Source organism: Ailuropoda melanoleuca, chromosome 11 (assembly GCF_002007445.2).
Source record: "Ailuropoda melanoleuca isolate Jingjing chromosome 11, ASM200744v2, whole genome shotgun sequence".
Taxonomy (NCBI): Eukaryota; Metazoa; Chordata; class Mammalia; order Carnivora; family Ursidae; genus Ailuropoda; species Ailuropoda melanoleuca.
The window spans coordinates 51,022,804-51,047,585 of NC_048228.1; the positions used below are offsets into that span (position 1 = coordinate 51,022,804).

Here is a 24,782-nt window from a genome sequence, read left to right on the forward strand (position 1 = left end):
ATGGATTCTCTCAAAGAACCAGCTCCTAGTCCTGTTGATCTGCTCTACTGTGGTCCTGGTCTCTACTTCTAAATGTGTAGTATAATTTAAACCATGTACCAAATTTTTGGTCCAAATTATGTAGGATAAGTTAAACGTAAACTGCATTCTGTTAACCAATATGCGTGTATTTCTGCAAGCATAGTTATATTGAAATTGTAAAGTTTAAAGTTTTAAAAAGCAAAAAAAAAAAAGTGTAGCATATTTGTACCCATTTTTTAAAAAATGTTATATGGAGAAGTAGGGTTGGAGGGTAGAGAAGAGCCGCACAGGATTCCAGCCCCAGCTCTGACCTTCAGCACACCCCCTTACCCCTCTGGAGCCCCTGAGTTCCATCTTGTCAACCTCAGGACCTTTCCAGTTCTGCTGTTCTCTCGCTCTCCGGCCCTCACTCTGCAGCTCCTCTTCAGATAACTAAGACTCCTGTTTAGGAGATAAGATAAAAGACCACAGGCTTCTAAAAAAACCTGCCTGCAATTAGTGATTCAGCTGCTTAGGTGCTGGGCAGAGGATGCAGAGCGGGTGGGGAGGGCTTCCCCCAGGAGAGTCTGAGCTGAATCTGGAAAGTAGGAGGAAAGGAGTTTCATGGCTTGTCTTTAAATTTTTCTGTCTCGTCCATCTGGTCTTATCTCAGAAAATCAGTACTGATAGTGAAGGCCAAAAATATTTCAATAATGTGTTGTTTGAAGAGAAATCTGACAATTAGACATTTTGAGCGGATGCCAAACCACAGGTAATCCCCAGTTCTATGGCATGGACAACTCATGCATGGAAATTTACATTCAGCCCTACAGATCACTAGCTTGCCTTCGACGAGCTAGGTTTTCTGCGTTCATTCATCCCAGAGCCATTTTGCTTTTCCCTTGAAGAAATTCTTGAGAGATTTTCTGTTTAATAATAGAGCCATTATCATTAAGTTCCCTTGTAACATTCCTTCCATAAATTGGAGGCCTAGACTATTAAAATGTGACATTCTGTTGTGTGCTGCATCGTAGCACATTTTAGCATATGGTATCGGACATGTTTGGAAGGCAGTCCCTTTGTCTTGTTGTCACTCAGAGCCTTACTCAGAGGGGACCTCCGAGGATTCTTCTTGTACCATCTAGTCTTACTGTTTGACCACTGGCCTTACATTGTCTGTACCGGGCAATCCCATTTTCCTCTTTTGATTTTCTTTTTAAAATTGTTTTCCTCTTTTGATTTGCTTTTAAAAATGTTTTCAGTGTTCGTTTCTTCATCGGTTATAAAAAAGTTGGAGAATACCAAAATTCATCGAGGAAGAAATAACAATGATCCAAATTCCCAACACTCAAGAGTTAATGACTGTTCATACTTCGGGTTGTTTATTCTCAGTCTATCCCTTTATCTTTCTTGTGTACTTCAATACCCTAAAAAATGCAGATTTATCCCCACTAACAAGTTGAGGACGGTTGGGATGACTACATAGTAAGTTTCTGTCTCTTAACCTTGAGCGCCATATTAATCAGGCTTCCGTTGCAATGCTGCGTAACAGACGATTTCCAAGTCTCAGTGTCTTATAACAGTGACATTTATTTCACACTCGTGGTGTGCAGGGTGGCTGAAGTTGGAGCTTGGCTGGCTCAGCTGAACTGGGCTGGACTCCAGGCTTCCTGTCTGGTTCACACATCACCATTTTAGGGCCTTGGCTGAAGGAGCCACAGCTACCTGAAGCCTGCTCTTCTCTTGGCAAAGGGTGATTGTTGGAAACCAGTCATGTTTTCTAAGGCCTGAGCCCAGAATTGGGGCATTGTCATCCCACCCACATTTCATTGGTCAAATCAAGTCACTTGGCCAAGTCCGAAGTCAAGAGGGTGGAGAAGAATACTCCTCCCATAGGGAGACCAAGGTGTATTAGTTCGTTGGGGCTGCCATAACAGATACTACAGTCTGGGTGACTTGAACAAGGGAAGTTCATTGTCTCGTGGTTCTGGATACTACAAGTCTTGAGATGAGGGTCTCATCAAGGTTGATTTCCTCTGAGGCCTCTCTCCTTGGCTGGTGGGTATCTTCCTCCTGTCTCTCCACATGGTCTTTCCTTTGTGTGTATTTAGTCCTAAGCTCTCCTTCTTATGAGGACATCAATCGTATTGGATTACAGCCTTCCTGAATGACCCATTGAACCTTAAATTTCTCTTTAAAGACTCTGCCTCCAAATACAGCCACATTTTGTACTAGGTACTGGGCATTCGGATTTCAATATACGAGTTTGGGAGGGGGCCCATAACACATAGTAAGGGTGGGAAATGAAGGAAGGATTGTAGATACAGAACTCCAAGCACTTAACATCAGTAAGGCTCAGCTTCCTCATCTTTAAAACAGGGATAGACATTTCTATGTTATGGGTTTGTTAGGGACTGAATGAGAAAATTCCTGTGAAGCCCGTGCTGGTGGAGGTGGTAAGGGTGGGCGTGGTTCTACCTCACATGGAAGGACCAAATCCAGCCTTCTTGGGCCAGCACTTTGTTGTTCTACCATGCGGGCAAGCTGGGAGTGTTCAGTGCTTCTCAGAATGGCCTACTTTCCACAGCAGCTGTACCCTCAGTGGAATCTTCATAACAAAGTTAACAGGGTCTTTTGGGTACTCAATCTATGACCTCGGTTTTGTTGACACCATTTCTACCCATGAGTTATGGCTACCATCTTTCCTTTACCACAAATAGTTATTGAAGACCTTTTATGGCTTAATAGGGCCGTGGGCTTCATATTGACCTAAGGTATGGCCCTCCACCCAAGGGCCCGCAGTTGAATGCCTATGGAAACAGTAAGTGAGCTGGGAGGTCAGAGCAGGGAGTGTCCCTCTCTCTGCTTCTGTGTTCAAAGCCAGCTGCCTCACACAATCTCTTTGGTTTTTCTCTTCCCTAGAATATTGTGTTAAGGAATGGTTCCGAGACCTTTGACTCCTGGAGGAAGCCTCCTCTGCCTGTGTATGCCCAGTTCTATTTCTTCAATGTCACCAATCCAGAGGAGATCCTCAGAGGGGAGATCCCTCGGTTAGAAGAAGTGGGGCCATATACCTACAGGTGAGTTCTGACCACCTCCCTGCCATACGAACCAGAAATACGGAGTCACCCCACTGTGGGCTGAGTCCGCCTCTCTTCCCATGAGCATCCTCTGCACTGTGTGGGGAGCATGGGTTTTGGTGACATCTGTCTGAAATGTTGCTGATGTTTGGCACACACCTGTGACACCTTGACAAGAGAATGGCTTTGTGGACTAGGGCCAGTCTCAGCCTGTTATGTCTAGAAACACAGCTGCTTCCTCTTGAATTGGCAGAAAGTGGTTATTGAGCCATGAAGAGAGCTGTTCCCTACCCGCAACCCTTTTAAGGTTACCCCTTGATTCTCTTTGATGACTTTTAGGGCCTTCCTTTCCTCTATTTCCATCCCCCACATACTGTTTTAGACCAGGTCCTAGAATTTGTTGGTTGTCTGTAGACAGGCCTTTCTGTCTCTTATTCACTCCTTCCCCACCCCTACTGGGTAGGAGAGATAACCAAGTGGCAGGGTAGGTTAGAGCCTTTGGCAGGGACAACCAATTCCAAACACTGGGGAGGTAGGAGAATCGCTTTAATCATTTTTTAGAAGATTAGTAGGTGCTGGGTGGGGGGAGAGGTGCTTGGGAATCTTATGGTCAGAGAATTTTCCCTATTGTTGCAGTACCCAGCACTCCCACCCACCTGCCCCCAATAATCTTTCCAACAGAATTTCTCCTTACCAAGTTTAATAAAAAATAGAGGGGGGCACCCGGCTGGCTCAGTCGGAGGAGTGTGCAACTCTTGATCTCAGGGTTATGAGTTCAAGCCCCAAGTTGGGTGTAGAGATTACTTAAAAAACAAACAGAGGAAGCAGACAGCAAGATCTTTTTTTGTATAGAACTGCTAAATGTAAAAATACCTCACAGTCCTGTCATAATCTATTGCTCAATAAATGGTTGCTGACTAATTCATATTATAAATCAGCACTGTTCCCTTTCAGAGATAGAAATCTTGGTCCCGTGGGGCGCCTGGGTGGCTCAGCTGGTTAAGCGACCAACTCTTGGTTTCAGCTCAGCACATGAGTTCAGGGTCCTGAGATTGAGCCCCTGGTCAAGCTCTGCTCTCAGCGGGGAGTCAGCTTGAGATTCTTTCGGTCTCTTCCTGCCATATATGTGTGCGTGCGCACGCTTTCTCTCTCTCAAATAAATATATAAATAAAATCTTGAAAACAAAACAAAACAAAATCTTGGTCCCTGGCTCGGGTGTTCGTGGTCTGGTTCTGGAGTCGAATTACCTGTTTTCCCAAGCTCACTTCAACCACTACTAGTTTTCTGTGTCTCTGTTTCCTTACCTGGAGATAAAAATAGGACACCCACTCCAGGATTGTTATCAGGATTAAATGAACCAGTGACTCAGTATTTAAAACGTGCTTAGGTTAATGCCTAGTACATACTGAGTGCTAATTAAGTGTTTGATATCATTATTCATCTTAGCGGATTGTTTTAGTCTGTATAAACCAATATCCAGATTTGTAAAGATGAACTCTGTTGTCATATGAAGGAATTTTAAATAAATACTTGGATCTTTACTTTTAAAAGCAAAATTTTGTATGGGTTTAATGCCTAAAGAAACTATGTGCTGGGTAGAGCAGGTCTGTGTCTGTGGCTGTCCTGCTCAGGGATATTTAGACGTTGAACTAGAATTAGAATCTGAATGTCCTGTTTTTACCTGTTTTTTTGTTTTGCAGTTTTAACTGTTTTCTATTGCGACTAAAAGAAAGCAATATAAAATGCATAACCATTTTTAAAGGTACAGTTCAGTAGTGTTAAGTATGGTTTTTATATTGTTGTGCAACAAATCTCTAGAGCTTTTTTGTCTTGCAAAATTGAAACTCTGTAACCATTAAGTAACTCCCTTCCCCCTGCCCCCAGCTCCTAGTAACCACCATTCTACTTTGTTTCTGTGAATTGGACTGCCTTAGATGCCTTGTATGAATGGAACCATACAATATTTGTCTTTTTGTTGTTTTTGTTTTTTCACCAAATTTTTTTGGGCAGAGCGAGACTGCCTCCATGTAAGAATGAACTCACCTGAGAGCTAAGGAAAACAATTAGCCCTCTGGGTCTCCTGGACCTGTTCCTATGGTCATTATCCTCATCTGAGAAAAAGACATGCCTTCTAATCATAAACCAGAAAAATTCCAATATTCCATGAAAATGTCTTCTGGGCCATTGTGTCTGCAGGCTTAATGTGCTGTTGTAGGTGTGGTCACAGGGATAAGTGAATCCTAGAAGTAAAGCAGTGTCTGACTTACCAAACTCCCTCCATGTTCCCCTTTTAGAGGGACCAAGACTTACTCCTGACAAAAGCCTAGGAACATCTTGCAAAGAGTTCTGAACCTGGGATCCACGGATCCCTAAGGGGCCCATGGAGAATTCAAAGTAGTCTGTGACTTAGGTGGGAAAAAAATTATAATTTATCTTCAATAACCACTCACTAAAAATTAGAATGTCCTTTGAGTATAAATGTAGGCCACAAGCCACAGTGATGTAAGCAGTACCCGTGGCTTCCTCACTCATGAAAACGCAGATATTGTTGTATCTCGTGAGAGCTGTTGCTCAAGATACTGTTCATTTCCAGAAGTACTTCAAAATTACAGTAATTGTTCGACTTGCGGCTACAGGCTACATCTTATTTAAAGCGTCAGTAAAGAAGCATGTATATTACCATATCACAGATTTTTAAAATGATACCTGTGTTTTGGTAATTGGCTTCCTTTGTAGTCCTGAGTATTTTAGTCTCTGTATATAAAAACACTTATCTGAGAAAGGGTCCAAAGACTTTACCAGACTGCCACAGGGGCTAATGGCATAGGACAGATGAAGGATCCTGAGAGCAGATCTAGTCATTCGGAAGGCAGGTTGGTCACTCAGTGATTGCTTGATATTTCCTTCCTCTGGATTTCTCCCTGCCCTGGTTTCTCATCCATTCCACTGCCAATGATGGTTTCCCAAAGGGAAATCTGACATTTCCTTCCCTTCCCTGCTCAGGGCCCTACAACTCTTCCTGTGTGATGTTCCAGGCCTGAGCAATCTGGCTCCTTTTCTATGTCTAGCTTCTTTGTTTTATTTAAATTTGATTTTTTGGCACTCTCAACCTAGGCTTTTATACTCTAACCAGAGCTATCCAATAGAAATTTACGGTAAGCTACATATATCGTTGAAAATGTTCTAGGAGTTACATTTTAAAAAGGTGAAATTAATTTTAATATTTTATTTTCCCCAATATTATCCCAGTGTCATTTCAATATGTAATCAATATCCAGAATTATTAATGAAATACTTTACATCCTTTTTTTTTTTTTTAATACTAAGCCTTTGAAATCCATAGCACATCTAATTTTGGACTAGCCCAGTTTTTTTTGGTTTTTTTTTTTTTAAGATTTTATTTATTTATTTGACAGAGAGAGACAGCCAGCAAGAGAGGGAACACAGGCAGGGGGAGTGAGAGAGGAAGAAGCAGGCTCCCAGCAGAGGAGCCTGATGTGGGGCTCGATCCCGGAACGCCAAGATCACGCTCTGAGCTGAAGGCAAATATTCCAAGACATATTTGCTAAACTGGACTAGCCCAGTTTTCAGTGTGTAATACAGCCACGTGGGGCTGGTGGCTCCCGTGTTGGACAGCACAGTTCTAACTGGAGTCCAGTTGTTTGTTGGTCCCCAGACACAGTGCTCTGCCATTATGTGTTGTTCCCTCAGTCAAGCATGAACTCACTGGGATGCCTGGGTGGCTCAGTGGGTTAAGTGTCTGCCTTCAGCTTGGTTATGATCTTGGGGTCCTGGGATGGAGTCTCACATCAGGTTTCCTTGCTCAGTGGGGAGCCTGCTTCTCCCTCTGCCTGCTGCTCTTCCTGCTTGTGCTTTCTCTCTCTCTCTGACAAATAATTAAATAAAATCTTAAAAACAAAAAGAAGAAAGAAAGAATGAACTCACCACTGCCTCTCTCAGCTCAAATGATGTCTCTTCCTGAAACTTTCCCTGTGGAAACTTTGGATGAGCTCTACCTGGTAGGCGTGTCTGTTACAAACTGACTAAATGCATTTCTTTCTTCCCCACGTACTGAAAGCTCCAGGAGGGGCAGAAACCAAGTCTTTCCTCCCAGAATATCCAGTGGCTGGTGAATATTTGCGAATTAAGGGAATGAAACATCCCCAGCTGTGGTTTAAATCCATAGGAACACAAGGGGAGAAGTTGTTGAAATCCGCAGAACACAGGTAGCTCAGCTGGAACCACAGGGAATCCCAGGAGCCAAGGAGAGGTTCAAGAACGAGGAAGAGGTCTTGAAAATGAATGACTTTGTTTAGGAACAGATGCTTACATGCACAGTGCAAACTCCCAGCGTTCCTAGCAGAGTTGAGTGGGTTGTTAGCTGGAGTTTGCAAAAAAAAGTGGCTTTTTAGCGACACTTGCAGCCCTTCTAGTGAGCCTTTTGCAGTCATCTAGTGGATCTGATTTCTATCACTTGTGATTTAATTATGCTATTGTTTACATAAGACAGGCAGAATGTTCCAGTAACTCCTGCCCCAGTGTGTGATAGTTCCCGGGGTTCCCTCCCGACTGAGTCAGCTGACTTGATTGGGTACACAGGGGCCTGGAGCAAAGGAAGGGGAAGGCATGCTGGCCTCCTGCTGGTTAGATTGGTCTTGGTGGTGGGAAATCTCTGAGAAGGGGGAAAGGCCACGCCACGCTGAGCTGTGGGGGTCCTGATTAATTTGACATACAATTTACAGTGGCATGTTTCCCCAAACTTTCACATACTGGTAAGTTGAGGACGTTAATGTTTTTGGAAAAAGATGATGGCAGTTCCACCCATAGATAAAAACCAGTCAATCTGGTTAAGGAATGTGGTGCGTTATTTACATTTGTATAAAGCCTTGGGTTGAGCAGCCCTGGACCAGTTAGCACAAAGCTAATTTGCCACAGTGTCCTGTCACTTACTGACGTACTTGCCTAAAATATATATCCAATTTATGATATTCATTGTCTTCTTCAAGCTTCTGGAGATTTTTTTTCATTTTGTCAGATTTCTTTTTCTTTTTTGCCTACTATTTAACATTTCAAGAATTAAAAAGAAAAATCAATTTGTCCAAGGGCTCTTTCAACTATTTCCAAGACATATTTGCTAAATTTACAATACCCCATTAAAATATCTCCTGTTTGAGTTTCTTAGTTTTGCGGTTTGGATTAATTTCTTTTTTTTTAGGCTCATATTACTGCTTTGATAGTAAAGGAAAAGACGTGAGGGATAAATATCTCTTAAGTGTATTTTTATTATTCATTGACCATTACATAGTACTGGATTATGAAATAATCAATATATATAATATCGTATGTAGCATTACCTTTAAAAGTATAAAGTGTATTTTATATTGTTGACCTTTAAAGTAAAGTAGCCAGGGCGCCTGGGTAGCGCAGTCGTTAAGCGTCTGCCTCTGGGTCAGGATCGGCGGGATCGAGTCCCACATGGGGCTCCTCGGCTGGGAGCCTGCTTCTTCCTCTCCCTCTCCCCTGCTGTGTTCCCTCTCTCGCTGGCTGTCTCTCTGTCACATAAATAAATAAAATCTTTTTTTAAAAAGAGTAAAATAGCCAGTTATTTTACCAGCAAAATGGGTTTATTCAGGAATAGCAGGGGAATTACAATTCAGGACCTGCAAGCCATAGCGAACCATAGGCAGGTCTGGAGATCAAAAGAGAAGAATGTTACTTTATAGAGAAAAGGAGGAAGTTGGGAGGGGCTGTTGGAAAAATGAGAGTTCAGGGTTTTGATGGTTTCTTACTGGCTGCGTTGTGGCATTTTTTACTGGCTGAGCTTGTCCCGGCAAGGAGAAATTGTTTTGGTTGCGGTCTGCGATGGAGGATGTTGGTAAGGTGTAAGAGCTCCCCCTTCTGGCCTCCTGACTTTATTGTAAATGAGGTTTCCTTTATTGGGTTTCACATTATTATAAAAGTAACATATATAAGCAGTAAAGATAAACTTGAAAATGGTGTAAAGTAAAATCAGACAAACTGCTGTTATCCATGGTTCCACTGTCTCAAGATTAATCAATGCTAATATTTTATGGGTATCTTCTCAGCCATTTTTCCATGAGTGAGTTTGACTTTCACATGGTTATCATACTATATATCTATAGAGGATATGCATGTACAGATACATAATGTGCATATTCTGCTCACTTAATATTGCACTGTAGGTATTTCCCCATGTTATGTCTTTGTCGTGTAACTGAACCCAAGTTCATATGCCCAACACGCAGGAAAGCCAGTCATTCAGACGTGGAATGTGCAGCAAGGAAAGGGTTTATTGGAGAGGCATCCAAACGAAGAGACAAGAGGAGGGCAGACCTCAAATCCACCTCCCCAAAGGGTTTGGGTTGTGTGTATTTAAGGATAAGGGGTCAGAATGTCATGGGGTATATACTTTGAATGGAATATGCTGATTGGATACAGGGAGAAGGGAGGTGTCCTCCTTTCTGAGAGTGGGTGCCTGTTCAGGGATTATGTCTCTTCCTGGGCTACATGTTCATTAAATGGCAGCGGAAGCATAATAAGCGGTAAGTGGGTAGGGTGGGTGTCGGTGAGGGGGAGATCTCAGGCTGTGTCATCACAGAGGTTACTTTCGTTCACTCTTGGTCTTTTCTGCCCAACTACAAGAATTCTTCCCCATTTGTTCCAAGCAGTATCAGCTACTCTTATTGGTAATAAATCAACTTCTGCAAAATAAGCTCCTAAATCAATCTGGTATTTCCTTAGGGAAGAAGGGTCCAGCATTTGTTAACTCAGCATGTTGGGCTTAGTATCATACAAATGCATTTTAATGTTGATAAACTTCAGGAGCTAGAGGGGATGTGTTACAGCACTTTGCTTAACCATTCTCTTCTTGGTCATGTAGGTCAGCTCTCATTTCATTCTTTGATTACCACAGGGAATGACCATTCTCCCCATTTCTGAGCTTTAAAAGTCCTATTCCTTTCAAAGGTTTGATTTTCAAATCTATTTTCTTGTAGTTCTATTGTTTTACATTTACTTTTTTAGGGATCTAATTATCACCTTATAATTGAGCAAAAGTAGGAACTTTGTTTAAACTTTTGTCCTTTTAGCCCTTTGGTTCTTTACTCATCTCCAAGACCAGCTGCATACATTTTTTTAAAAAGATTTTATTTATTTATTAGAGAGAGAGTGACCACAAGTGGGGAGGAGAGGGAGAAGGAGGCTCCCTGCAGAGAAGCAGGCTCCTCGTTGAGCAGGGAGCCTGACATGGGGCTTGATTCCAGGACCCTGGGATCATGACCTGAGCCAAAGGCAGGCGTTTAACTGACTGAGCCACCCAGGGGCCCCTGTATACGTTTTTGTTTTTGTTTTTTTAATATCAAAGAGATGATAGAAAATTTAGAAATGCCATGGTTATTGTCTCATTATAAGAGATTCTTATATCTTTTTCTAAACCTGACTCAAACTCTTCTCTGATACCACATTTTTTTCTCAGGATAGAAACACAAGTGGCTTTAGATAAATTAGTTTTTTAAAAATCCTTTAACTGCTTGAAAGTAAGAAAAATAGAAAATTATCCCTCCTGCCCCCTTCTCTTTCTTATCTTGTACAAAAGGTGGTGACTAGGTATTTGTGAGTTTTAAGTACACATGGCATTCCTGGCTGACTTAACTATAAGAGACAGTTGGGTCAGGGTAACACTTCAGGGATGGGGGACCATCTCCATCTTCAGGAGTGAAGCTGCTTCTTGCACACCCCCAACAAATGCAGGCCGTGTTCTCCCTGCTGACAGCCCCCTACCCCCAGCTTTTTCTCAGTATACTGCTTTGGGCTCTAGGTTTTCAGTCTTTCACTTAGTTGACAGGGCAGTGGTAACAGAAAGTTAAATACAGGTGCTACTCAGCACTGTTGGGGATGAAAAATATTACTCTACCCTTCAAAGTTCTTCTAGCTGGTCTACGAATTAAATTGACATGAGACAAAGATTAACAGGAGAAAATAAAATTTAATTATATACCCACGAGAAATCCATGTAAGCATGAAATTCCACAGACAGTCAGGCAAAGTAAGGTACAGATGTCATCCTGAATTAAGGAGAAAATGGTGGGATCTGGGACTTCAAAAGGAAGGAAAGCAATTTGCAGGAAGATGAAAAAGAGGACATTATTGGTTGAAAGTTTACAAGGCCACTTGGAAACAACGGGATATAGAGGACTTTGATCAAACAGGCCTTGTTAGACTTCTCCCTGTCTCCCATGCCTACTTAATGTTCTAATGTGAATCTATGGTGATAGCACTCTTCCTGGAGCAGATTCTCTATCTAGATTCTTTCAGGAGTTAGGGGAAGGTCAAAGTTTCTTCCTGAGTGGTTTGGGCCTTGATTGTTTTCAGCACAAAATAATCCACGTGCCCAAGTGGCACATCCGGAGGCCTTGCATTCTGAACCCCTGTGACACCTGCCTTGCTCTGCGCTTTCTTCCTTGGCAGGCCTGTGCACTCTGTGACTTCCCCTCTCCTCTGACTGTTCAGCCCGGCTAGCCCAGAGCTGCAGGCTGCTCTTCCTAAAGCTCCCATGCAGTGAGTCCTTGTCCACGGGACCACAGTGTTCTCCCAACTCCATTTACAAAACACATCCTACGGTTTATGTTCATGCTGTGCTGCCTGCCCTCGCCCTCTCTCTGCCTCTATTTGGAAGCCCCTCCCCTCTCCCATCTGGGAGAAGCCTCCCCTCCTTCCAGAACCAGCTGCTGCATGATGCTGACCTCAGGACTCCCATTCCAGGGGCCATCCCTCCCTCCTTTGGGTATCTGGCTAGCGCCTTTAGTCAGCTTCAGAGCACTTTCCACATGTGAAATAGTGTTGGTATGGCAGTCCTCCCATGCTATACTGTGGAGTTCATGCAAACAGGAGCCAGATCTTTACATCTCTCCATCTCAAGAGCTTTGCGCAAGCCCACTTGCACATGGTATTAGTAACTAATGCTTCCTAAACACTTAGTATGTGCCAGGCAGGATTCTAACTGGATTACAAGCTTATGTGGATTTAATACTCAAAACAACCCGACAAGGAAGGCATGTTATTGTCTCCATTTTACAGATGAGGAAACTGAGGCACAGAATCAAGGAGTAGCTTCTCATCAAACTTTGCATCGGAATCCGGGGATGTACTGTATGGTGACTAACATAATATAATAATAAAATTTAAAAAAAAAAAAAAAAGGAGTAGCTTCTGAGTCACAGAGCCAGCAACTGAGGAAGCCAGGGTCGAATGCACAGCCTGGCAGCCAGCTTTCCACCCGTACTCCACCCAGCGTGCTTGTGACTTCTGACAGTAATTCTCAGCAGAGCGCAGGGGATGAGTGGAGAACCTAATGGCTGAAAGATAAGGATTATATGGCAGTACTGTATGTGGCTAATTTATCCAACATCTCCAAGGAAGTAGATATTGCGTAGATGTTAATTTTCCAGCTAATTAAAGTTATTCCTTTTGGTTTCCTTATCTCAGGCTATTATTTGCCTTCTGTGATGGTGAGATTTTATATAATCATTGAGCACTTTAAAAACTTTTTTGTTTTAAAAAGTAAGAACTCTGTTTTAACAAAAACTGATTTTAAATGAAATATCTCTAAAATCAGGCTTGTATTTTCCTGCCTGATTAAGTAGTTCATGGTGTATAACTCAACCTTTTATTAATGTCTAGAGCCATCACTGTGATTAAAAAACAGTAAGCTGAGGCACCAGGGTGACTCAGTCAGTTAAGCATCTGCCTTCAGCTCAGGTATGATCTCAGGGTCCTGGGAACGAGTCCTGCATCTCTCTCTCTCTCTGTCAAATAAATAAATAAAATCTTTAAAAAACAAAACCGCAAGCCATAATCTGAGCCTGTGATGTCCTGGGGCCTTGAACATCAGTAATATTTATTAACATCTACTAAGTACCAGGCACTTCAAGTACAGTTCCTTAGTTGTCTAGGAAGGCATAAGATTTACTTTGTCATTTTTTTTTTTAACCTCTTGTTTCTATTTCTGGAAATTTCTTTAGTGTTCTTGGATCTGTAGAGCAGTAATCTCTCACTTCTTGCTCTCAGTCTGCTGTTCCCTAGGAGACCACCCTTCTTCCGGCTGACTTTGGTTGAGGGGCTGTGGGGAAGATTTGGGTAACCAGACTAGTCGGTATTATAATTAAAATTCCTCTCCTTCCACAGTGGCCTCCCTGCAGTTGCCAGATGATAAGAGGCTTGGGAGGGGAAACATTTTGGGTTTCCTCCATCAGTTGCTATTTTGAGAGGGAGCCCCCTCACCATCCTTCCCCTTGGCCTCTGCAGAGGGGGGAGGCCCCTTTCCAACAGCCAGTGGCACTGTCTTCCTTCAGTTAGAACACAGGCCATATGTCAGTCATGCCTGAGGGTGGCTGCGGGAAGTCATGTGGTTAGCTGTGAGTGACCTGACATGGTCCCTTCGTGCCTGCCAAGGGAATTAAGTATTTCTGTGGTTTGGGAACTCTTGGCTTTGACCTTTTGAAATTTATTGAGAAACCAAGTCAAGTTACCAAGGGCTTAAAGTGACTGGAACCTCCCTGCTCAATGTCCCTTTAAAATGTCAGGTTCTTACAGGGTAAACAATAAAGAAAACATTTTAAAAGCCATCTTCAGAGTCAGTAAATATGAACAAACATAAATGAAGCAGGCTCCAGGCCTGGGATCATTCAGGCCTCTAGGTTCCTGACGTCTGTGTTCAGTGAAAAAAATGTTAAAAGCCTTAGCAAGGTTATCAGTTTTCATCATTAGTCAGAGAACTTGGCAAAGTTCATCCCTGGGCTTCTTCACCTAGATGGGGGGGGGGGGGGGGCCCANGGGGGGGTCCCAGCTCTTGGCTCCTTGGCCCGGCTTTCTCTGAGTGCTAGCTGGTGTTCACCCTGGGGTCACTTTTTCTATTTCTAGTTGCTTAGTGGTCAGTAAGGCCACCCTGGAGTCCTGGGCTGCAAATACAAAGAGCTACACCTAGAGGAGGCTGTCCCCCTCCCCTCCCCTGCTGGAGGCTCTGGAGCTAGCCAGTGGGGGAGGAGTGCCCCTCTGCCTGGGCAGAAGCCTTGGCCCAGGCAGGGGTTTGCCTTGGAAAGGTCCTCTTCTCCTCCAGCTTGAACACATCTTTGCACTCACTTGTGTAGAGTCAAGGAAAACCTTGGATGTGGAGTCGGGTGACCAGGATTCCAAACCTGGTTCTGACACTGAGTCCTGTGCTCCTACCTTACGTGCATCTCCATTTTCTCATCTAGCCCAAAGACTGCGCTCTGATTTCTCTATATGGGTCTTCGGTGGCAAGCAAGACAAACGACCTCTGGCTAATTTAAATAAAAAGGGGATTTATTTGAAGCTATACAGTGGGTTACAGACTCCAAGGGGCAGCTGGGGCAGCTGGGAAGACGGGGGCGGGGGCAGGGGCTGGGGCACCTTTAAAGGTCCAAGTCGCAGGGGCGCGTGGCTCCTCGCATCTCAGGTGCACCCCTGCCAGAGGAAGCCGACTTTCTATGGCTTTTCCGTCTTGCGGCTCTATGCTCAGCATCGGAGGCCGAGGGAACGGAACCGGTCAGGCTTGGGTCCCTCACCGCTGTCCAGTGCAGGCGAGGAAGGCGAAAAGGGCTCCCCGCGCGGAGGAGGAGGAGATGAAGGGGCATCGGACGCCAGCGACCGCAGCTAACTGCTGCCGCACCGCCCGGGCGGCTGGCGTTGCGTGCAGCCTCGGTCAGGGGTTGTGCCGAGTCCTGGATCTGGGAGGGTGTGTGATTTGTCTCTCTCTCCTGTTTGGCATTTGTTAGAGGCGATCATGGGTTCCATCTTGGACATATTTACTAAGCACCTGTTAAGGGAGGCCATGTGATGCTGTGGGAAGAGCACCGCGTGTGATTTAGAAGGCTTCGGTTCAAGGTCCGAGCCCTCTAATGCCTGTCTGTGCCCTGTGTCCCCATCTGTAAAAGTGGGGCAGAAACGCTTAGCTCCGTCGGGGCCACAGCCTTGCCGTAAGGACTAAGTGAAATCAGATGAAATCGTGGGGTTAAACCCTTTGAGGAGCCGTGCAGGGTCAGATATGTATGTACTGTGCATAGCTTGGTGCTTAATGATAAAAAGCAGACATCTGTTTTCACTAAAGTTGTCCAGTGCCCAGGCAGGGCCAGGACCAACATTCATTCATTGGATGAACAAACTGTCAGATCCTGTTTTTATTTAGAATTTTGATGTTTTGTTCATCGTGAATGTTTTTGCATTAATTTTTGCATTCATTTTTAAAAATGCATTGCGATATGATTTACCTTCATTCCAGAGTGTTCTGGCACCTCTTATATTTTGCATGCAAGGCAAGTGCCTCACCCCCCACCCCCACCCCCTTCACCCTGGTGAGGCCCTGGCTCCAGGCACTTTTCTGTGAACTTAATACCTCATCTGGGGGCATGAACCTGAAACAAACTGAGCGAAACCAAAAACAGGAGCGAACTCCTCTAATTTACTAAGCCTTGGGCATTTATTTTGTGAAATGAATTTTCAGCTGAATTCAAGTTAGAAATAAAAAGACTTCGGAAGATAAATTGAAACTCAGACTAAATCTATGGACTGAAAAGTTTGAAAATATTTCAGGAGCAAACTGTAACACAGGAGAGAGTTCATTGGCTTTGATTTCCTGGTCAAGGTGACCCTGGACTATCTGTCATGTGTTGTGTTCCCCCCCCCCCCCCCCCCCCCGCGGGGGAAAAGGNTCCCCCCCCCCCACCCGCCATTGTAGGGAAAAAGGATGAAAAGGACAGTGTTTTGAAAAGACTATCCTATCCGAGGCCTTATTTCCTTCCCACATTTTACTTTAGTCTCTAGTGTTCAGTATCTCCAGGCTCTGTCAAAAAGGATTATAGTGGGAGTGTTGTATCGGAAATAACTCTGATGCTAAAAGAGAGGTCAAGTATTGCTTTTTAAAGTGGTGCCGATTTCAAACAGAATCCTTTTCTTTCTTTTAGGGAACTTAGAAACAAAGCAGATATTCAATTTGGAGATAATGGAACGACAATATCTGCTGTTAGCAACAAGGCCTATGTTTTCGAACGAAATCAATCTGTTGGAGACCCCAAAGTTGACTTAATTAGAACATTAAATATTCCTGCGGTGGTAAGTAGGCATTTTTAGTATTATTATTGTGGCTTTTAGAAGAAAGGAAAGAGCTAAGTTAAGGCTGTTAGGGTTTTACATTTAGGAGTTATTAAGTTATGTTAAAAATATACATATATAAAAATATAAATACATTTTTACACTTCCCTTCCTTAGAGTTCATCTGAGACTTTTCTGAGATTTTTCAAACCAGATCTTTTCAAATGGTGACATAATGCAAATTTCAGGATCTCCTCCCCCCCCCAATTTCTTGCTGTGTGTTCAGGATCAGCTCTTGTGCAAAGAAATATGACCCTAGGATTTTTGGGGGGAGGGTGGGGGTGGATAGCTAATAATTTTTTATGTGCCCCTTATTTTGGTTCAGAAAGCCCAGCAGCAGTATTTGCAAACCATTTATTAGATTTTGATCTTAGATTTTTTAATTGTCAAAATATATACTGACTTTCTCCCCCTTAACAAATAGCAGAGACTGGGTGCTGATTACAATCTAGCAGGATTTCACTGGGCTCAGTTATAATGACAATCCCATCTAAGAAAGCTGCAGAAGACCCAGAAAAATTTCCTGTTCACCTACAGCAACCCCCTCTGAGGCTCCTACTCTAACTCCTGGGTGACAACGACACATGCAGCTGGACAGTCATGGTGGACCCAGGATTTAGAATTACTGGATCCTAGATTTGACCTTGCCCTGCTGCCTAGTCCTGCCGGGTTTAAAATGAGGGTCCAGCCTCTGGCTTGGATCAGAGGGCAGTGGCGCCACCTTGTGGCTGGAGATGCCAGTGTATTTTACAAGAGTTTTACTCATTCCATTGGCGGTGTGGTGAGAACTCAAGAGCTAGCTGCAGATGGGAAGGCTAAGCTCACACTTACAAAATATGATACTGAGAAAGGACAAAAACTGAAGAGTCTTGTTCTTGCACACGCTGCCAGGGAGGATCTTTCTGGCTGATTTTGCAGCTGTTCAGGCTTAACATTTACTTTTAAGCTTCCAGCCCTCTTTGCTGAAGGGGCAGTAGGAGAGTGGGGTGGGGACTCTGCTATCTGAATTTGCCTGTGCTTCTCAGACTGCCATGGAGTGGGTCCAGCTCCACTTCCTCCGGGAGCTCATCGAGGCCCTGTTGAAGGCCTATCAGCAGAAGCTCTTTGTGACCCACACCGTGAACGAACTGCTCTGGGGCTACAAAGATGAGATCTTGTCCCTCATCAGCATTTTCAAACCCGAGATCTCTCCCTATTTTGGCCTGTACTATGGGGTAAGTTGACTTTTCTTTTCAGAACCTCTTTATTCAGCTGATGGGGGTGGAGGAGCACTCCAAGCCAGATTTCATCCTCACTTTGGGTGTCTTCCAGAAGAAGACCAAAACTGCCTGGAATTCTAAATGTCTTGTAGAGCCTGTGAAAAATAAGAAAGTGTTTTAGTTTTTAGAAAAAAAAATCCTTCTCCCACAATTTCAACATGCTACCAGCACTGACTTTGAATGAGAGCAGCTTTGAAGAATACACAGAGTGTGACTGTGCCATTAATCAGGTGCGATCTTTCCAAGTGTCATAAATTTCAGTGATCGAGGCCAAGCCTCCGCTGATGACTTAGGGGCTGAACCCATGCATCAGCCTGACAGAGACAAATAAGAAACTAAATAGGAACATATAATCCATTAGGGGTGGTAGCTGCATGTTACATTTTCAGACATGTTATTCAAGAAAGAGACTGGGTGATTTGAAACTCTGTGTCACTCATCTGTGATATCTTATGCTTGTAAGTGGAATTTTTGTGTGGTTCCTTGCAGTTCCTTGTGGTTCCTTTATTCACTTTGGCTTGAAATAAAAATATTTCAGCCTTCAAGTAATTATTATTCGAAGCATATGTTATTGCTGCCTGAGTTTTGAATGCATTAACATTAAAAGGAATTTTAAAGATCCATCTCCCCCCCAGCAAAAAGCCCAACAAAAATCAAAACCAAAAACCTGTGTAAAATGGATAGTGGGAGGTTGGTAATGACAAACTTAAACTCAAAAGAAAGTGTTAGGGGCACCTGGGTGGCTCAGTCGGTTAAGTGTCTGCCTTCGGCTCAGGTCATGATCTCAGGCTCCTAGGATCAAGCCCCGCATTGGGCTCCCTGCTGAGCAGGGGGTCTGCTTCTCCCTCTTTCTGCCTCTCCCCCCTGCTCGTGCTCTCGTTTGCTCTCTCTCAAATGAATAAATAAACCCCCCCCCAAAAAAAAAGAAAAGAAAAGAAAGTAAGTGATAGGTGAAGGGTGAGGTCTGAGATTGTGATGAATTTCCTCATCTTTAAGTTTGTAGTGACTCTCTGGTTCGCACTATTCAAGAATCTCACCCTTATCCTTTCATCTCCTAGCGTGTTCCTTTATGTCTATGGCAAATGGTAATACTACTGCCCCTGTGCCTCTGAGGGTGTACAAAACTTGGACACCATTCAGACAAAATAGTAAAATAGTTTTTAACATGATATATGCATGAGGTGGGGGTCCTAGGAATAGGGTTGGGCTGACCCTGAGTCCTTCACTCTGGGGGAGTAGACTTGATAGATGCTCCCTGGGAGATTCCCATCTGATAGGAGCCCAGCTCCCGTGAGACCAGAGGAGGCGCTGACTTCTTGTTAAATTGTAGCTAGACCTCCCTTCTCGAAAAAATTTCAAGAGAACTTCCAACAGAGAAACAACAAAGCTTTTAAAACAATTTATATATATATTTAGAGGGAGAGAGAGATTCCCAAGCAGGCTCCATGCCCAGCGTGGAGCCCAACTCAGGACTTGGATCTCACAACCCCGAGATCACAACCTGAGCTGCAATCAAGAGTCAAAGGCTTAGCTGACTGAGCTACCCAGGTGCCCCAACAAAGTTTCCTTAAGGCCCTTTGGGTCCCAGTGGCTTCCATCCACCTGCCGGGTCGATCCTGTTCTGAAGACCTCAGTGTTTTTAGGTAACTTCCATTGTATAGCTTGCTTTTTTTTGTTTTTACATCATTAACTTCATCAGACTTATAACCAAGATCCTTTTATATCTTTTTAAAATGTAACCCACATTTATGGGCTCCTTAAGAAATTGGCATTTTTGTTTTCCAAGGCAAGGATATCTTGTTTTATGTATTTATTTATGTCTTCCTTTTTCTGTCCTTGCCCTTTACCACTCCGTACAGACACCACTGTATCTCCACAGGGCCCCACTAGTGAAAAGCCCTGTCCCATTGCTCAGTTAGATTAGTACCTTCAGTGGCTTTCCCACAGCCAGGAATAGAGCATAAGACCTGGAAACAGGGGCACCTGGGTGACTTAGTCGTTAAGCGTCTGCCTTCAGCTCAGGTCATGATCCCAGGGTCCTGGGATCGAGCCCCATGTTGGGCTCCCTGCTCAGTGGGGAGCCTGCTTCTCCCTCTCCCGCTTCCCCTGTTGTGTTCTCTCCCTCGCTGTCTCTCTCTGTCAAATAAATAAATAAAATCTTAAAAAAAAAAAAAAAAAAGACCTGGAAACAGAGGGCCTGGATTTACGTTCTGACTTTTTCACTTGATAACTGTGGGGCTATTTCTGAATCTCGGTTTCATCATGTGTAGGGGCCGAACCCATGCATCAGTATCCAGGCTCCCAAAGCTGTTTTGTAAGGCTAAGTGAGAAGTCCATAAAAATGCTTTGCAAACTGTAAATCTCAGTACGCATTTCAGGAGCCGCTATTCTTTCCCCCCATGACTGGCTCCAGAGAGGACTCTGAATTCATATGAATGACTAGTGTATCTTTCCATTTGGGACCCAAATAAACTTCCTGTGGTGTTGTTGGTAAAAAGGCAGTGTTTCTGGTCAGTTTGTCATCTGCTCTGGTCAAATAGTGATTCTTTAACCAATAGCATGGAAGTTCACACTTGAGCCGCCATTCATTCAAAGACCAGGATAGGCTGTGGGGGGCACACCTCCCTCGGCACCCACTCCTCTGCCCCTGCCTGAGCCTGGCCGAAAATCTTTCCTGAATCCTGGTGGTCTTGTGCGAGCATTGCCCTCAGATGCACCAGGCTTGCATGCCTGCCCCACCTGCTCTGAGACACAGGATGAAGAGAGAAATCTCGGTGAATGCCATGAGCACTTTTCCTTCAAAGACTCTAGTGATGAAACAGCCAAACAATTAATGGGAAGGGGTAGAGTGTGAGAACAACCAGGATGAGTGAATGTAGAATATTGGCACAGAACTTCTGAGAACGGACCTGGTTAAATATCAGATGCTCTCATTTGCATTTTGCAGGGCCAATCAGCATATTTTTACCCATTGATTTTAGGGCGCCTCTGTTCTCCCTGATGTAAGAGAGTTCCAGCACCTCCCACTGAATGTGGATTCGTGGGTGTATTAAATTATAGTTGTTGGAAAGTGTCTTTGAGAGGTCAGCCAGTCCAGCCTGTTCTTCGGGGTGGGGGTGGGGATCATGCTTACGTTAGAGTAGGGGTAGGACTCTGGTAGTTCCAGCTCAGGGCATCTCTCCGTTTCCTGCAGTGTAATACGTTCCTTGTATCCAGTGCACATCCCTGCCATCATAACGTAAAACCTCTTTATTCCCGCTTGTCCCCAAGTAACAAAGGTTCTAGCAAAAGACAGGGAAGCATTCACATGCAATGTGTGACTCTTGGGCAGAAAACAGCTGGGGAGAACCCTTTTTGAATTACTGTGAAACATGTAAATGCTTCTCTACTTTACTTAGCCCAAATCTGAGTTAAATGGAGAGTTTAGGAAATAGGAGCCATTCATTTTTAAAATTGGTGGTTCAGCATTTTTTATGTAGAGTATTTGAATTTTCTCTAAGTTGGTGTAATGTTCACATTGCTTCTCCTGAAGGAGTTCTTTCTCATATCTTAAAGTCACGTAAAGCTTCATGTGGGGAACACGACGTGACCTTTATGTATGTGGACCAAGTTGATATATTGAGATAGTTGGTGGAAAGAAGAACCAAAGTAGGCAAAACACATGAGAAGAGAATTCACAAAGGGTAATGAATGTTTTTAAGGCAAGGATCTGAATGATATGAGAAAAGGGTTCAACCTCAGGGAATATAGAAAAAGGGATAAGAAACCTTTTTTTGGGGGGGGGGTCATCTAATTAGCAGAGTTTAACAAAAGTAACCTGGGGAGGGTAAACTGATTTACCCTGCTGTTTCCACCACTCTCCAGCTGGGCGACCTTGAGCAGCTTGTTAATATGTATCAAAGAGCTTAAACATGTTGGTGTTCTTTTCTCTAGTGATTTTACTTTTATGGGTCTTGTGTTGAAAACAAAAGTACTGACAACGCTTTGAGGCATAAAGATATTCATACAACATTATTTGTAGTACCAAAAAAAATCAAAATTAAATATCCAATAATAGAATAATTAATTATTTCTACGTAATGTTGTGAAGTCATTAAATTACACGTATGAAGAACTTTTGGTAACATGGGAAATATGTTAAGTAAAAACTTGTGTGTGTGTATAAATATATACATGCACAGTTGCATATACGTATAAAAATTGTGTGTATGTATATTACACATATATAATGTATCTTAGTTCAATAAACAAATCTCATATAGAAAAGAGACTGAAAAGAAACAGACTAAAGTACTAATAGTAGTTCCCATTGGTTAAGAGAACGATAAATAATGGGCACTTAAAAAAAAAGATTTTAGATTTGATTTAATTATTTGAGAGAGAGAGAGCATGAGCGGAGGGTGAGAGGTTGCGGGCAGAGGGAGAGTCAGATTCCCACTGAGCAGGGAGCCTGATGTGGGGCTCCATCCCTCATGACCTGAGCTGAAGGCAGACACATAACCGACTGAGTCACCCAGGTGCCCCTGGACACTTTTTAAATACATCATTCTGTATTTTCTAATAAGACTTTATTACTTTTATAATCAGAAAAATGTATTACTTCTATAATCAGAAGAGAAACCTATTTTAAAAATAAAGGAGAACACTAGTCCTATGCATCAGCAAAATGCATCTGTGTTAATACCCAAAAAGGTATCTGTGAAAAACCTCCAAAGATAGCTTAAAGCAATGGAAATAGAACAGTCTTTGGTTATTTTCCTATTCTTAGCTTATCTATAAAGTGCCTGTCACATAGTAAGCATGTAATAATAAGCATTGAAAAGAGGGAGAGCAATTATTATTATTATTTTTAAAGATTTTATTTATTTATTTGACAGAGATAGAGACAGCCAGCGAGAGAGGGAACACAAGCCGGGGGAGTGGGAGAGGAAGAAGCAGGCTCATAGCGGAGGAGCCTGATGTGGGGCTCGATCCCATAACACCGGGACCACGCCCTGAGCCGAAGGCAGACGCTTAACCACTGTGCCACCCAGGCGCCCCAGAGGGAGAGCAGTTATAATAATAGTATTAGAATGGACGCACCAGGAAGGCAGTAATTTTGTTCGCTGGTTTCCAGTCCTAGACACATGGTGGGCATTCAGGAAGTGCTGGCTAATAGATGAATGAGTGCCGCACATTTGTCTATGGAGTGTGCGGTCACATAGCTGGGCTTCAGTCCTAGCGCTGGCACTTGCTGGTTGAGTGATCTGAGCAAGTTATTTAACTGCTCTTTGTTTCAGATTTCTCATCTATAGAAAGAGGGTAAAATAGTGCTTGCCCGTATTAGTTTCCCATTGCTGCTATACCAAAGAGCCATAAACTTAGGGGCTTAAAACAACACCGATTTATTATCTTACAGTTCCAGATGGCAATAGTCTTAAAATCAGGGTGTGGTCAGGGCTGTGTTCCTTCTGGAAGCTCTAAGGGGAAATCTGCCTCCCTGACTTCTACAGCTTCTGAGAGCAGCCTTCATTCCTTCGGCTTGCAGCCCCTTCCACCCTTGTCAAGGCCAACAGGGAAACATCTTCACTCTCAGTCTCCCCAGCTGACCTCTGCTCGTCATCTCAGTTACTACTCCTGCCTCTCTTTGTGAGAACCCTTGTGATTACCTTGGATCCACCCAGGTAGCTCAGGAGAATGTCCCCAGTCAAGATCCTTGACTTAATCACATCCACAAAGTCCTTCTTGCCACATTAGATAACAGATCCATGGGTTCTGGGGATTAGAACATGAACATATTTGGAGGGCCATTATTCCGTCTACCATGCTATTTTATGTGGTGAGGAGTTCGTGAGATTTTCCATACTACAATTTTACACCAGTGCTAGGAATATTATAAATACTCAATAATTGTTAGCTCTTTCTACTTTATTATTACAGAGGAACTAGTACCCATGCTATTTCCCAGACATCAAAAAGCTCTATCTACGGATAAAGAATTTGTGAGGATACAGATTATCTGTATGTGCCCTTAAGAAGTGTCAGTTGGAGGGGCGCCTGGGTGGCTTAGTCGGTTAAGCGTCTGCCTTCAGCTCGGGTCATGATTTTGGGGTCCTGGGATCGAGCCTGCTTCTCCCTCTCCTTCTGCCGCTCCCTCTGCTTGTGCTCTCTCGCTCTCTCTCTCAAATAAATAAATGAAACATAAAAAATGTAACTTGGACAGAATGTGCAGGTGAAGAAAGCTTACTTGAAAACGGGACTATATTAATACCACTTTCTTCTGTTGCAGCTAGTGTATAATAGGGTCCCGGCCTTGGACTTATGCTTTCTTATTTTCTGTAATTAAGATATAATTCACTTATCATAAAATTCACCGTTTTAAAGTGTACAATTTAGCACAAGATTGTGCAGCCACCACCACTATGTAATTTTAGAACATTTTCATCATCCCCCCCCCCCAAAAACATGTACTCAGTAGTCACTTCCTTTTCTCCCCTTCCACTAATCTACTTTCTGTCTCTATGGATTTGCCTGTGAATTTATGGAAATTTTTTAATAGTTAAAAGGTTTGTGTCTTTTGGGTTTTCTTTTTGCTTTTGTAAAGAAAAGTAAGATTATACTTTTTGTTTGAGACAGAACATAAGTAATCCCCCCACACACTTACATCCCCAACCTCTCTCTGCCCCTTTAGGGTGCTGGGACCTCTGGTGCTGGGCAGGAGAGGCCAGGCTGGCCCAGGCTGAGGGAGGAGAAGAGTCAGCACTCCGTGTGGGAGCTTCCTCAGAGCCAGAGAGGAAGGGCATTTGGGACTGGAGCTTGGTTTTGTTAGGCAAAAAATAATATTAAAAAATTCAGCATACATGCCCACTCCGCAAATGGGGACCAAGGCACTGCCTCTGAGTTGAACCCTCTCTGGTGGTTGAATATTCGTATGCATGTTGGACATGTCTATAAATGGAGTCATACAATAGATGACCTCTGTCTGACTTGTGTTATTTAGCATAATGCTTACCGGGGTCATCCATGTGGTGGCGTGTATCAGCACTCCATTCATCTGATGGCCGAGTCATATTCTGTTGTATGGATGGACCATGCTTTATCTGTTCATCAGTTGGTGGATGTTTGTGTGGCTTCTACTCTTTGGCTATTATGAATAAAGCTGCCCTGAACATTTGTGTACAAGTTTTTGTGTGGATGTTGGCCCTATACCTTGGAATGGAATTCTCTTGGGTATATAGAGAGGAGTGGAATTTTGGTTTATATGGTAATCCTGTTTGA

The 24,782-nt window shown here is 43.4% G+C and overlaps 1 protein-coding gene across 1 annotated transcript in view; it reads left to right on the forward strand.

Annotated features, from left to right (window-relative positions):
* SCARB2 (scavenger receptor class B member 2) overlaps positions 1-24,782 on the forward strand; it is a 78,210-nt gene that overhangs the window by 17,032 nt on the left and 36,396 nt on the right. Inside the window, exons 2-4 of the mRNA XM_002924734.4 lie at positions 2,923-3,080; positions 16,080-16,227; positions 17,292-17,480. Of these exons, the coding sequence (XP_002924780.1) occupies positions 2,923-3,080; positions 16,080-16,227; positions 17,292-17,480 (495 nt within the window). The remainder of the gene's footprint in view (positions 1-2,922; positions 3,081-16,079; positions 16,228-17,291; positions 17,481-24,782) is intronic.